The 15,292-nt window shown below is 53.2% G+C and overlaps 1 protein-coding gene across 3 annotated transcripts; it reads right to left on the reverse strand.

Annotated features, from left to right (window-relative positions):
- Window positions 1-122: 122 nt before the first annotated feature.
- Window positions 123-14,878, reverse strand: RNF121 (ring finger protein 121). 3 transcript variants are annotated; one of them, XM_064410789.1, is made up of 9 exons: window positions 14,761-14,878; window positions 10,076-10,113; window positions 8,131-8,272; window positions 6,592-6,746; window positions 6,018-6,125; window positions 5,473-5,593; window positions 3,379-3,512; window positions 1,711-1,809; window positions 123-1,399 (listed from the first exon to the last, which is right to left on the reverse strand). In XM_064410789.1, exons 1-9 carry the CDS (start codon window positions 14,815-14,817, stop codon window positions 1,312-1,314), a joined length of 942 nt encoding a protein of 313 aa, XP_064266859.1. In that variant the 5' UTR covers window positions 14,818-14,878; the 3' UTR covers window positions 123-1,311. The 3 variants fall into 3 exon arrangements, with proteins under 3 accessions (XP_064266859.1, XP_064266857.1, XP_064266858.1); XM_064410787.1 differs by having other exon boundaries at window positions 123-1,385; window positions 1,708-1,809; XM_064410788.1 differs by having other exon boundaries at window positions 123-1,385; window positions 1,708-1,834; window positions 3,363-3,512.
- Window positions 14,879-15,292: the final 414 nt, after the last annotated feature.

Raw genomic sequence — 15,292 nt, forward strand, 5'->3', positions numbered from 1 at the left:
GAATGCAGATGGGAATGCTTGGTCATCATGAACTTAATATCCTGCCCCTAGGAGAGATGAAAGGAGGAACCTTGCATGCCCTGCAGCAAGGAAGACGATCAAGAAAAACCCAGGGCCACATCTCCATTTCCAGGGCTCTTATTTTGGTGTTTGGCACAACACTGCAATGTGGTTTCACCCAAAAGAAAACTCAGAGGATGCAGCACGGTGCTGGGGTTCCCCAGGGGGAACACAGCACCCACAGCCATGTCACCACTGTGGCCACTTCCCAAATCCCCTGAGCCAGGAGCTGCCTTGTAGCCCTCCACCAGACCCCAGTGCCCTCAGGGAATATGACTCAAGTCTCCACATGCCAAAATACCACCACCCGCCCTGGGATTGAGGACTTTGCCCCCACCCACTACCAAAAACTGAGCCCAAGGCCACTTGCCCCAGCAGTACTTTGGCATAGCTCCTACCAGCAAGGCCAGGAGGATGTCATGGAGTAATGCTGGGGCAGGGAAACGCCAGCCAGTGCCAGCCCAACCTTCACTCCATCCCTTTTATTGCAGTGCCAAGAGCAATACACGGTGAGGGCGGACCTGCGCCCTGGGGCAGGGCACCTGCTCTTGAAGTACCATTACCATCACCCACAAGGGCACAGAGAGGAACAGCACTGGCCCCACTCCATGCCTTGGCTGAACCCCCTGAGCAGTCAGGGGACACCGCTGGACTCCAGGGAGGAACACAGAAAATTTGGGAGCATGTAAAAGGGTTCCCCAAGGCAGAGCCCACCATAACCATGCTGGAGAGCAGCCTGGTTGCTGCTGGGTAGCCAGGTGACTTTCCATCCCCTCTTTCAGGGCACTGGGCTCCAGCCTCTCCTCTGCAGCCCCCATATCCCATCCTCGCTGCCAGCAAGGCTGCTCCAGGGTGCTGGCATTGGGAGCTGACAAAGCCTTGGCCCTTCTTGCCATGGCCTCCCCTGACAGAGTGGCAGGAAGGAGCTGGAGAACAGCCCAAAGCTCAGCCCAGGAGGGCCCTGCAAAGGGCTGGACAGGGACAGGGAAAGGGGACAAGCGTCTCTTTTTGGCTGCAATAGAAAGTTTTAAATATGCTCATTAAAATAATTGCTTTTTTAAAAAATCCTCCCCTAGCCCCAGCAGGAGGGGCCCTGATGTTGCTGTCCTTGGTGGTGGCCAAGGTCCTGAGAGGTGACGGAGCAAAGCCAGCATCCCTGGTGGCAATGTCCTCTCGTGGTTCCGCGGCTCCCCACCGCCTGCCCTTACTCCAGCCCGAGGATGTAGTTGATTCCCTGCACCAGTCCGATGATCACCGGCTGCCAGGCCACCAAGTAGCGCAGCCAGTCCAGCAGCTGCCCGTACATGACGTGCGGCCTCTCCCAGCTGGGCAGGAAGGAGTTAAAGAGTCGTGGGGAAATGGATGAGAAAAGCATAGCCCACCCAGAAGCCACCCAAAGGTGCCCCAAAGCAGGGACAGAGAACACAGGTGCCCAGAGAGGCATGGACAAGCACCTGGGGAAGGCCAGGCATGAGTCCTCATGGAGGGATGGCTGTGGCCAGGCTTGCCTTGGGTTTTGCAGGGTCTCTGCCAGAGCCACATGCTGCAGCGACCTACTGAGGGTGCCAGGCAAGCCTCTCACCCCTTGTGTTCTCCACCCACTGCTTCCTTTCCCAAAGTACTGACTCCCAGCAGGAGAAAGGATACGGATTACTGAACATCCTCTTGAGATCCACCTTCTCTTTGCAGTATGGACACGTCTGCTTCTTCCCGACAATGCACCAGCCCCTGATGCAGAACTCATGAAACCTGGGGAGTGGCACGTTAAGGGGAACTGGAAGAAGAGGGGGATACACGGCTCAGTGTGGAAGAAACCACCAAGGCCAAGGATGTTCCCCCAGAGCCATGGAAACATCCCCCCACGTGAGGATGGTGCGTTGCACAACCACAGCCCTTTCCCAGAAGGTGCAGCAGCTTCCAGGGAGAGCAGAAGGAGCTCATGGGGCAGCAGAACAGAGCCAGGGTGGCAGCATGAAGGCCCTGACCAATGCATGGGCACCAGGGAGACTGAAACTCTTTAGTGATGGTGCCCAAGCACCGAGAAGGTTTGGACAGCCTGGGAGAGCTGTGAACTGCATGCATTTTGGAAACATTCAAAGGCTTCCTGGAGATTAACATTTAAGGAATTTCTCTGTAAGTAAGAGTCTGACTTACAGGTGCTTGCTATGCTCCGTCAAAAGGATTTGCATAACCTGAGCACAGCCTGGAGAAGTTACAGGAAAAGATGAGGTGGCTGCACTGACTCTGCCACGTACAGCGATGTCACAGAGCAAACAGACTTTTCCCAGAACATCTCTGCTGCTCAAACCATGGAAGAATGCCAGACAGCAGCAACAGGAATCACTTCCTTGTCAGCCCTGGAGCCAGAGATGCAGGAGTGCCCAGCCAGCCGTCACCCTGGAGGACCACCAGGAGCACCAACCAGCTCCTCTGGCAGCCACACCACTCCAAGCTGCTGCAGTCCCAGGCCCTTGCACAGTGTCAGCCATAAATCTTACCAACAGCTCCCAAGAGTTAAATTTAGGTTTCTGTTTTGCCAGCATGACCTTTGCTCAAGCCCAGTTTGGAAACCACCTCACAGGCAGTAACGCACACAGTGCCAGAGGACATCCCATCCCTACACTGAATCACCACGGGGAAAAAACCCTGACTTGTCATCCCAGCTGGGACTGAGCACTAACCAGTACTTCCAGTTTCAAAAGCCACTTCCCATCAATCAGCTGACAGGGAAGGGCTGAGTGAGTCCAGCGTGCTGGAAACCCTGGAGGAGTGCTGGAGAAGCAGGATGCTTCTGGACTGTGGCCAGAGCAGGTAGCAATCAGCAGTACTGGAGCAGGGGGATGTTTTCAGAGGAAGCCAGAAGTGCTTCCCCACAGTTCTTCCTTATAGACCCACTGCAACGCATGTCTAATGAGGGGCCAGTGTGGCATGGAGCAGGGATGCCTCATATCCTGACCTCACACCAGCACCTCCACCAGAGCATCTGCTGGGGGCACTACCAAGGCAGATGGGTCACAGCAGATTTGGCAAAAGCAGGTAAAAACTGAGGTGCAGCTCCATGGCTCAGCAGAGGGAGCTGGGGATGAGAAAACAACCACTTGAGAGTGGCAACAAAGTAATTTCAGGGACACCTCCTCCCATGCCAAGTCAGTGCTGACACAGCCACAGATCACATGCAAATTCAGCCAGACAACCCCGTGTCCCAGAACAGGCATTTCTTCACCCAGTGCCAGAGAAGCCATGGGGCAGGAGCTCCCTGCTGCCCACCCCAGCGTGGGGCTAGTGAGGCAGGGGGCTGGCACCTGCAGAGAAGGATACACGTGGTTGCAGGAGAGGCGGTAGGTGTTCTCAATGATGCCTTCCTCGTTGACATCCACGAGGATCTGCTGGCCGCAGACGGCACAGACGCTGTCAGAGAGGTGCTTGGTGGGCATCCCTGAGGCGCTGTAGAACTGAGCGAGGGCAGAGCAGAGGGAGAGCAGTGACAGTGGCAGGGCACGTGTCCCACACCCACGGTGGCACAGCTAAGCTCTAAGGAGGGCTGGGGTCAGCACCCCAGGAGTCCAGCCTTGGCCTTTGGGGCTTAAAAACCTTGTTACAGGTCCGGCTGCAGGAAACAACTACAACAGGACAGCTGCTCAGTGATGCAGTGGCCCATCACACCCCAGCCCCGTGCACCCCCTCCCCATGTCGAGGGGCCAGCCCTCTTTGCTCCCCAACAGCCAGGTGGGTTTTCAGCTGCCTGTCAGGGCCATGCACCCAGGGCAGAGACTGGGGAAGAGAGCAGGACAAGCTGGTGGTCACAGCTTTGACCCAAAATAACAGCCTTGGGCTGCCAGTCAGATACAGCTCCCACCTCCAGCCCTGCAGGTTCCTGACACTCATTCAGCAAAGCACAGAGCAGCCACCCCTCTCCATTTCCAAGCCTCACAGCTCAGCACAGGCCTGACATAACACGGAGAGGTTACAAAAGCAGGTCCCACACACTCCAGCTGCAAGGGACCCCTCAGAATCATTGAGTCAAACTCCCTGCTCCACTGCACCACCTAAAACTAAGCCATATGACTAAGGGACTCCTTGAACCCTGGCAGATTTGATGACATGATCATGTCCCTAGGGAGCCTGTTCCCGCTGAACCTTTACCCCGTGTCAAACCTGCACCTCCCCGATTCAGCTTCACTCCCTTTCCTCATGGCTGAACAACCACATCCCCTGGCCACACACTGATGCTGTGCCTGATGCACCCCAGGACACAGCTGGCCCCTTTTAGCTGTCAGGACACACTACTGACTCATATTCAACCTGTGAACTCTAACTCCCTAATCCCTTTCCATAGAACTCTCTCGGGACTCTTGTTCCCAAATTTGTACCTATAACCAGGATTACACCATCCCAGGTGGGGAATCTGGCACTTGCCCCTGTTAAATTTCACACAGCTGGAGCTTGCCCAACTCTCATCTGTCCAGCTCTCTCTCCAAGGAGGTCACAGCTCCCCCTGGTTTAGAACCATCAGCAAAACATGGCTCTGGTAGAGCCCTGGCACAGCTTTGCTCAGAACATCTGACAGAGCCCTGAGAATCTAAGAGAGACCCTGTGCCAAGGTGTCCTAGCGTGGCAGGCCAGGGGCTGGAGCAGAACCTCAAGGAGCAGCAGCAGAGAGCTCAGAAAGATGGAAACACAAAGTCCAAGACCCTAAACAGCTGCTGAAAAGAAGAAACATGACCTACTCCACTGGTATCCTAGGTAATATATTTTTGGTGGAGTGGGTTATTTTAATATCAGGTGAGTGGGCTACAGATTTTAGGCCACTGCACCCTCTGTCCACAGGGACAGCTAAAGTTGCAGCAGGTACAAGGAAGGAAGCCCACAGTGGGAATCCTTCCCTGGTGGCTGCAGGTCACATGTTAATACGAGCACAGTGGTGTCAGAAATGGGAGTGTTCACTGGCACTGGAGACTTTAAATGCCCAGGAAAATAAATATTTGTCAGTTTATCAGGGCTAAACAGATCATTCCACTTCTCCATAGCATCAGAAAATGGCTTGGGTTGGAAGAGACCTTGAAGGTCACCCAGTTCAACCTCCTTCCATGGGCAGAGACACCTTCCACGAATCCAGGTTGTTAGAAACTCCATCCAATCTGGATGGGGCAACCACAGCTTCTCTGGGAAATCTGTGCCAGTGTCTCACCACCCTCAGAGGAAAGAACTTCTTGTCCTGGAGATGGAACCCTGCAGAGGCTGTGCTCTTCAGGAAGGATCTCAGAGCAACTCTTATTACATTAGATCCAGGGACCCTTCCTTGAGGGGGGGAATTCATTCGAGGGAAGCCAAATCTGCTGCTGGGACCAACATGTTTCAGGCCTCCTGATATGGGCACAATGTGGCCTGGGGCACAGTCCATGGTGAACTCACCCCGATGGTTGAGGCCATGTAATCCGCACACATCTCAGCAAAGTCCCGTTCCAGCACTCCATAGTAAAGACCATAGAAGAGGAGGGAGATGCCAAAGTCCATCGCATCTTCTGGTTTGATTCTACAACAGAAAAACCACCAACAGGGGTTTTTTGAGGGCAAAGACACTGTAATCATATCCTAGAGAATGTATTATTCCAGAGAAGTAGTCAAACTCTCTAACGATGAAGCTGGTTTGGGCTGGAGTCTTCTGCCACCACCCATGGACTGACTGCTTCTTGCAGTACAGCAAAAAACCAATGCCACTACTCCCCCCAGAGCTGGGGGAGCTTCCAACAAGCGAGCTGGAAGAAGGGCTCTCCAGCAACCCGGACCAGTTCAGGTACCAGCACCTCACCTGTCATCCTCCCAGGAGTGAAAGGACACCCCAATAGTCTCTTTGGCCCCATTAATCAGAGTGCCAAGTAAGCTGATTTTGCAGAGTAATAGCCAAAGGTGTGTTCCACTCCATCGCCCCAGGAGTGGGAGCTGAAAGATTCACTCACCTGAATAATAGGTTAAGTCCAAAAAGGGTAAACATGACAGCCATGTACCCCACGATCCCAGTAGCATAGCTGATCTTGTATATTAGTAGAAACCATTTATAAACCAGTCTGCAAAGAATTAAAACAAAGAATTTCATTACTTCATTTTTTCCTGAATGAAAGTACGCCAATCATCTGAAGAGTTTTGTTTTTCACACCTGTTGTGTTTTTGCAGACACTTCACCTACCCCTACACACGGGCAAGAGCTTTATGTTCCTAATTCAACCTGTCATGGGCTGCTCACAGTCTTGACTTCCAACTAGAAACCTCATGAACTCCAAAGGCCATAAGGAAGCATGCTGGGAATGCCTTGTGTGAGGACGCCGCCCACATGGAATCCACCTTTCCAGCCTAACCAGGTACCAGGTATATTGGGCTGGCTGCCAGCTAAGGGCTTCACACCCTTTCACATGTGCAGGGCTCTCACACTGCCAGGGTGCAAAGCTTAACACACATCTGTGCAGGGAAACTGGAAAGAGATCCTTGTAATGGTTACCCTGGGGCTGAGGAGTTTCCCAGGAAGTGCAGACAAACCTGGGTGTTGTCTGTACCAGAGGCTTTCGAGTTGCCCGGAAGGTGACAAAAGCTGTGACTGCTGAGAAGAGCACCCAGATCACCAGGAACCGCCACCAGTTCAGCTTGACAGTGAAATACAGAGGCACTACCCACATCTGGAAGAGGGTCACCATCTGCAGGAACAGAGGAAAGGCATTTGGAGCTCGTTCCCTGCTTCTCAGACATCAGAGACACGCTGTTAGCAGTGGCAGCCATTCTCCTGCCTGCATCCAATGGCCCTGAATTGCACCAGGAACCTGGGGAGGTTCGACCTGGGGCACCCAGAGGAGAGCTCAAAGCTCAGCACACGAGTTGGATAGGGAGCATGTGATGGAGCTGGCAGGCTCAGCCTGGAGAAAACAAAGCTCAGAGAGAACCTTCCTGCTCTCTGCATCTACCTGAAAAGAGGTTATAGCCAAGTGGGGCTCAGTCTGTCCTCCCAGGAAACAAGTGACAGGACACTAAGAAAATGCCTCAAGTTTTGCTAGAGAAGATTAAGGTTGCATATTGGGAAAATTTATTCCCAGAAAGGGTGGTGAAACCCTGGCACAGGCTGCCTGTGACAGTGATGGAGTCACCATCCCTGGAGGGATTTAGAAGTTATGTGGATGTGGCACTTAAGGACAAGGTTTAGTGCAGGGCTTGGCAGTGTGGGAGTAACAGCTAGACTCAATGATCTCAGAGGACTTTTCCAACTCAAACAGTTCCATGATTTTGTGAGGGAGTCATAGGCAGCAGCCACATGATTTTTGGGAGCAAAGGGTACAGCTGGCAGGAGAACACAGAGAAATCATCTCCAGAGGAATGCATGGGAGATGATGCACACAACTAGTTGTTGTAAGGCAGCTACATAACCCTTCACCTTCCCAGGATTCCAACAGTACAACCACAGACACCTCAGACAGGTATTACACAAGGCAAGGTGGTTTTGGCTTGCCTCTGCACTACAGCCTATTCCCAAAAGGATCTACAGCTGTGCAGCTGAGCTCCCACAGTGCTGCTGGAGGGAAACAGGCAAACAGGTTTGGTTTAAAGTTCACAGAGGACTACAGGTACTACCTGTAAACCTTAAATCAATATTATTATTGTGAACAGGAAGTCAGAGTGAAGTTGCTTTAGATAACTACCAGACTCAGACAAGCTGGTGGCATCAGCAAGTGGCAGGTCTGCTCAGCAGAGTGCTGCAGGAACCATCAAACCCAGGCTGCCAGCAGCAAGAAGCCCCCACTGCTTCCAAGGAAGCACCCACAAAACGCAGCTTCCCTCAGGACAACCTCCAGGATCTGCTTGTCCATCCCTGATTGAAAGCACTGAGTTATCTACATCACTTCCAACAGAAACTTGAGGCCTTCAGAGTCATCCATCCTCATCCCTAGCTAGAATCCCCGACGTCCTGGGAGAAACAAGGGGATGCTGGGAAAACAAGGGAATCAACACCAGACGACAGGAAAAGCAGGAACACTTTTCTCATCAGCAAAAGGAGGGCATTGCTCAGCACTCCCTGCAGGGGTAACTCACATTGTAGGAGCGAGGGTGCCTCTGCTTCCACTGAACCAGGAGGAGCTGTGCCACCACGAGTGTGGCGATGAGGATGAGGACCATTTCGGCGTGCATCGCCTCGTGCCCGCGGTGCTTGGCGTGCATCCGCACATGCTCCACCCTGCAACGACCAGGAAAAGGTGGCTGAGGAGCACACTGGCACAGGCTGCATGCTGGGGTGCAAACACCTCAGGAGAGGCAGGAAGACCAGATGGAAAAACAGCACTGAGAAGAGTTGTGTTTGTGAACAATCCAGAAGGGAAGGGACAAAAGGCTGCGCTGAGACCAGCTCATTTCTAGGCTGTGAAAGCCAAGAACACCACTTTGCCCATGTGAGCGTGAAGGAGGAGGAGAACTCCCACTGATGTACCTGAACTAATGAACATGGAGTGCACAACTTGCAATCCCAGAATGGGCAAGGTTAGAAGGGACCTCCAGTGGGGTCATCTCTCTCAACTTTCCTAATCAAGCAGCGTCTTCCTAGAGCACACTGCAACTGTTTGACCCAGAGTGTATGCTAATTGTCAATACCAAACCCTCAGCCCAGTTTTGGAACCACTAACACTGTTCTCTCTCTTGTCCAACAAGGGAAAGGCTGGAAGGGTCAGGGTGAAGAGTGGGGGGAACAGCTGACATCTGGAAAAACCCCCACAACCCCAGCAAATTGCTTCTCTCCACCTTGAGCATTCTGGAACAATTGATTTCCAGCCTGATACAGACACCTGGGGATTCTTTGCCCAGCTTGTGCTGTTTGACCAAAAAACAAGATGGAATTAAGAGCTGACAGACATTGAGGAGGTTCCCTGTCAGTCATCTTTTGAGGCTGAACAGCCCCAGCTCCCTCAGCCTCTCCATAAGAGTGACACTCCGGTCCCCTCATCATCTCTGCAGCCTCCACTGGACCCACTCCAGGATCTCCCTGTCTCTCTTGCCCTGAGGAGCCTCAGACTGGACACAGCACTCCAGAACTGCCTCACCAGGGCTGAGCAGAGGGGCAGAATCATCTCCTTTCACCTGCTGTCAATGCTCTTCCCAATGCATCCCAGGATCCCATTGGCCTCCTTGGCCCACAGGGCACTGCTGGCTCAGGGACAGCTTGTTCTCCACCAGGTCCCCAAGGCCCTTCTCCACAGAGCTGCTCCAGCAAGTCAGCCCCCAGCCTGTGCTGGTGCAATACAGAGAGTCCAGTCTGACTGTGATTTTCAAGAAGCATCTCGATTAAATTGGTTTTGCTTAGGAAAAAAGAGTAATTTTTCAGGCCCTTACTATAAGGCAGACATTGAAGGGCTGGAGAGTGTTCAGAGAAGGGTAAAAGAGTTTGAGAAGGGTCAAGAGCACAAGTCTGGTGAGGAATGGCTGAGGGAGCTGGGGGCACTCAGCCTGGACCAAAGGAGGGTTGGGGGGATCTTCTTGCTCTCTACAAGGCCCTGACAGGAGGGTGGGCCTAGGCAGGGGTTGGGCTCTTCTTCCAGCTAACAAGTCATGGGACAAGAGGAAATGGCCTCAGGTTGTGCCAGGGGAGGTTTAGGATGGATATTGGGAAAATTTCTACACAGAAAGGGCAGTCCAGCCCAAGCACAGGCTGCCCAGGGCAGTGGTGGAGTCCCCATACCTGCAGAGATTTAACAGACATGCAGGTGTGGCACCTGGAGACACAGTTTAGTGGTGACCTCAGCAGTGCTCAATGGTTGGACTCTGTGATCTCAGAGGGCTTTTACAACCTTAACTATTTTGTGATTCTATATTTAGCAGCAGTTTAAAAGAAAAAAAACTATTGCCTTTTAAGACAGTCCATACTTCCACCCATCAAAAAGTGGTGATCCTTTCCTGCCTCACTGTGATCACAGGCTGTGCTGCTGCTTGCTCTGGTCAGCAGCAGGAGCTCAGTTGAGCTGTATGCTCCAAATCAGCTCCCAAAACTCACCTCCATCTCTCCTCTGGGGACAAGTGTGAAAGATCGATCTAGGGAGAAAAAAAAAAAGACACCCATGAAATCAGCTGCTGGGAAACTCTGGATTCAGATGCTTTAAATGAGAAACCTCCAAATGCTCACAGTGCCAGCACAGCCCAGCCCAGAGCTGTCCCTCACCTTCCCAGGAAGAGCAGCGACTCTCCCTGCTCCTCTGCCTTACCTACACCCCCATATTTTATTGGAGCCAAGGCTCTGTCCTGCATCCCATGTGACTAGAACAAAAGGACTGGCTTAAATCCCACATTCACAACCCAGCCAGGTGTCTCAGGGCACAGTGAAGCCAGTGCTCCCACCAGTGGTAGGAGTCCAAAATTCCACTAAGCTGCAAGATAGGGGACAGTATGTCACACACCAGCAACAAATCAATGTCAAAAAGATGTCAAAATCACAGTAAAAGAAAGATTTAGGCCTTGCTTTGCTGAAATAATTGGAAATTCCTCCCAGACATCACAAGCAGGAGCTATGGAGAGCAAAGGGAGCTGCTGTTATTAGTGATGATTGACAATGGATACTTGTATCCAATCTTCTCCAGTAAGATTCACAAAAAGTGTGAATACTCTCATTTTTGGGCAGGGGAGGAATAAGGGGAGCTTCAACACTGCATTTCTGCTTTCACCTGGAGTTTTATAAAGAATCACAGAACCACAGAATGCTTTGAGCTGGAGAGACCTTAAAGCTCATTTTACTCCAACCCTCCTCCCATGGGGAACACCTCCTCTAGACCAGGTTGCTCCAAGCACCACCCAAGCTGCTCTTGAACACCTCCAGGGATGGGGAGCTCACAGCTTCTCTGGGAAAAACCTTCCCTCAATATCTTCACCTAACAGCTGAGGAGCCTCCAGCACCAGTCCTGTCCTCACCCAGGGTCACTGACCAGGCAGCACTGGGGAGGGAATCCCACAGCTCTTCCCATCACCTTTCCTTGGTGAGACACAAACTCAGATTAAATCAAGTGCAGCTCATCAGGGCTGGAAACATGCATGTGGGCTTTACAAATCCTCACGGTGCTGGAGACACTCCAGTATTGCTGAGGCATTGGAGATGAGGGCTGGAAAGAAGCCATAGCACAGACTGTTATCACTTTTTCCTGCACACACCAGAGATGTGTACACAGGAACGAGCTCCACCTCACCCCACTGGGTACAGGGTCACAGGCTTAGATCCAACCTTTATGATCCTTTGTGATCCAACCTGGGGCTCTCCACAGGCTGCTGCAGCAGTCACCTCCCCTGCCTGGTCACCATCACCAGCACACAGGTGTCTCCCAGGCAGCAGCTCTGATCCCAGCCAGGCTCAGCTGAGGATGCACAGCTGCCTCATTTCCTCTCTGGCACCTAAATTTGCTCCAGGGTGAGGAGGTAGGGAAAAACACACGCCAGCAATCCATCTGCCTGATGTGGAACATCTGCTGAGCTTCACCCCAGAGCAACACCTGCGAGAAATTCAGCCTGCCCTTGAGTCAAGTCTTGAAGAAACACTTCAGGACTTAGATGCAAAACCTAAAGGTATAAAAATCCTTGTTGGAGCTTGCTGAACTGCATCAGAAGCCAAGGGAAGGTGGTGACAACCTGACACCAAGGAGGGTGTTTGTATCAACCAAATTCCTCTGCTCCTAAAGCAGCCACATCCATCAGTTCAGCGACTGCAATGTAATTTGGAGCAACAACTGCTCCAAACAAACAGGAAAAAAGGAGATTTTAAAATGTTTGCTGGTCACTGCACACAGGAGACTCTGAGAAACCCCGGGTGCTTGTTGGCTCCAGCACAGGGCAATCCCCCTTCAAGCTCTGAGAGTCACCCGGGTGCTCCCACTCCTCCCAGGCTCTGTCCCCACTCTTGCTGGATGAAGACATTTGACAAGCACCTTCCAACCACTGCAATGATTTTCATTTCTTTATGGGGGCTCAGCTCTCTCCTTTGCTCCACATCAGCAGCCACTCCACAGTGTTGGTCCCATCTTGGAGACTGGGATATTTACCAGCCTCTTTCCCTTGGTATCTTCCCTGAATCTCCAAATTCTTCCAGTAAATGCATTCAAGATGCCTCAGCTCCAAATCCTGTGGAAACACTGCTGGCATTGCTCAGACAGGCTTCTTCTGAGCTGTGCTCCCAAGACCATCAGGGATCTGTGGCCCTGGACACAGTTTTCTCTCAAGTACAAGGACTAAGCTTCACCAGATTCCCCAGAGCTCAAAGCTCCTGAAATAACTTTCTTAAGGGGGGCCAGGACGTGACAGAAGGGATGTTGAGAGGGATCTGATGACTGTCACACAGGACTTGGCAGAGCAGCCACCCCGAGTCAGACCTTCCAGTTAACCCCTCCTTGATCTGCACACTCAGCACAAAAGTTTTGGGTTAAAAATGCACAGGAATGGTGCAGGAAGCACCTGCTCTTGCCAGCAAGCATTCATTCCACATGTAGTTTGTCTGATTTTAACATGCAGCTTTTGAGTCTCTGGGGTCTCTTTCAAACTCCAACAGGCAGAAGAACCTCTACTCCTAAATCTCCCTTTACGAAGAGGGGTTTGACAAGAACATTTAGGGTGGCTGAAGCAGCTGAAGATCAGCTCTAGCAAGTGTCCAACACCAGCCTACTCCTGTTTCAGCATCCTTCAGCTGCCCCACCAGCACAGGACCCAGCGTGCTAACAACTACAGCTCTTAGACAAACCTTTTGTTTTGAAGAAAAGGAATTAAGAACAATTCTTCTGCTCTCTGTCTCCTCTGTAATTCATGATCCTCTCAAAAACCTCAGCCTCCTCCAGGTGATGACTAGGAGAAACTGGATATCTAGGACTAAAGTCTAATCCTCTCCTTGGACGTGGTATCATGGCCTTTGGAAGAACCTCGTGCCACTCCCTGGTTTTCTGCAGGAGCTGATGCCCCAAAGCCTCCACAAACCTGTGATCCCCACCACCGGGACAGTCACAGAACAACCTCCTCGAGAAAAACACAAAACTGTTCATATGGACAGCAGCAAAGCTGGAGCCACACACTCCTCACAGCCCAGGGAGCTGGCAGGATCTCTGGGCAAACACACACACCACTGGGAGCTGACTGTAATCCACTTATGCTCCAAATCTCCAGAGGAGGCACGAAGAATGCCTTGAGGATGGAGAATAAGCAGCTGCTGATTTCAGTTCCAAGCTCCAGAGCAACCAAGAGCCCTGATCTCACTTTCCCATTGCCCCAACTTCAGTCTCTGTCTCCCAGAATCCAGGAATAACCTGAAAAAAGGGGAAGGTAAGTCTGCACAGTACTGTAAGTCCAATCAAGGCAGGCTGGGATGAGGAATATTCTAGTGAAAGTCTGAACAGATTTTGGAATCTCAATTCTGCATTTTTTCTGCTCATAAGACACAGGAACAAGGAGCAGGGAGCGGAAATCTCCCAACTGACCAAACATTTGGATAACTGGAAATGAAACCCTTGCCCCTGCACAGGCAGAGCCAGGGCCATGGGACACTTGGCTTTATTCTGGTGGAATGTTAAACTGCTTTCAGTCCCCACCACGAGTGCTCATCAGCAAACTGCTCTGCCCAAGGAGCTGCCAAGACCTCAGGACAGCACAAGCAGACAGATTTTGCACCAACAATTTGTGGAATCACAGGGATAAGCACAGTCCTATATGCACCTCCTCATTCACTGCTGCCTTGTGGTGCCCTCTCTGCCAGGCCCTGATGGGATGAAAAGTGGGAATTTCACTTCTGAGCATCAGAGATTTGGATCTTCCACATTTTTACATAAAAAGTCACCAAGGAGTATCTTAAAATATAACCAGTAGCAACTCAAGAGTGACTGATCTGGGATTTAATCCTCCCATCACCCCACTGCACCACTCTCACAGCAACACAAGGCAGAGGGCAGAGGTACAAAATTCCAGAGCTCAGCCTTGCACTAGGGCATCTCCACAACTGGGCCCTGCCAGGAATCTTCTCCAAAACAACCACCAGCATCTGACAAATTTTAAGCCACGCCGCCAATTCTTGAGGAAAGGCACAAAAAAATTACCTGACTGTACAAGCTAAGTGAACTTATGACCCCTGTGCAGCTGCTCCCACAGTGCAGACAGGATGGAACCAAGTTTTCCTGGTCCTCTACAAGTGGGAAAAGCCTCCCAAGCACGAAGCACAGGGGACGGTGAAGAGCCACTGCAAAGCCCGGGGCAGCAGTGCCGAAAGTGGCACGCACACTGTGACAGAGCACCCACCCTGCTCCCAATTCCCTCTTTCCAGACAGATTTATTTTTTCCCCCCAGTTTTGTCATTTTCCATCCCCAGGAACACTGAGAAGCCAGCACGGGAACAGCAGCTCTGCCTCCATCCCTGCGCTCCTGGCCCCCGAAGCTCCCGGGGCCACCCTGCCCCTGTCCTCCCACACCAAGGATCCCCCAGCCCTGACACTGCCCACACCAACTCTCCCCAAAGGTCCACAAGCGCAAAGTGACCCAGAGTCGCCGCCGTGCCGTTCCAGGGACCCTCCGAGCCCCTCAGCGCGCATCCCCACCCCGCTCTCCCGGACCCCGCGTCCCCCAGGCCCCACGTCCGCTGCGGCTCCCCTTCACAGAGCGCCCCACAGCGCTGAAGCAGCCCGGCCTCGCCCCCCCTGCCCGGCTCGGCCCAAGCCGCCGGCCCCGCACCTCCTCCGCCTCACGCTCAACGGGGCCGCCAACCTCCACCTCCAGCACGGCCGCCATCTTGCCCCGCCCCCTAGCGGCCGGCCTCTTCCGCCGCCGCCCGCCAATCACCGGGCGAGCTGCCGCACCTTGAGCCAATCGCTGGGCGCGGCGCTGCCAACCAGGAGCGGAGCGGGGCGGAGCGGAGCGGCCCCTGACACGCCGCTCCGGGCGCATAAAGGCGGCGAGCTGTCACCGCCGGGGCGGGCTCTGTGACCGCCGCCGGCAGCGCCGCCCGCCTCGCCCCGCGGTGCCCGCACTGCCAGCGCCGCCGGGCCCTGCCCTGCCCTGCCCTGCCCTGCCCTGCCCTGCCCTGCCCTGCCCGCCCCTTTCTGCTGTCCCGGAGCGGGCGCGGACGGCAGGCGGCTGCTGAGCTCCGCCCGCGGCTCTGCCCCGTCAGGCGCCGCGGCGGGCCCGGGCCGAACCGCAGCGCGGCCGGGAGGGAGGAGCGGGATGGAGGAGCGGGATCGGGGCGTCCCGAGGCGTCCCGAGGCGT

The sequence above is a fragment of the Passer domesticus genome, chromosome 2 (genome assembly GCF_036417665.1).
Source record: "Passer domesticus isolate bPasDom1 chromosome 2, bPasDom1.hap1, whole genome shotgun sequence".
Lineage (NCBI taxonomy): Eukaryota > Metazoa > Chordata > Aves > Passeriformes > Passeridae > Passer > Passer domesticus.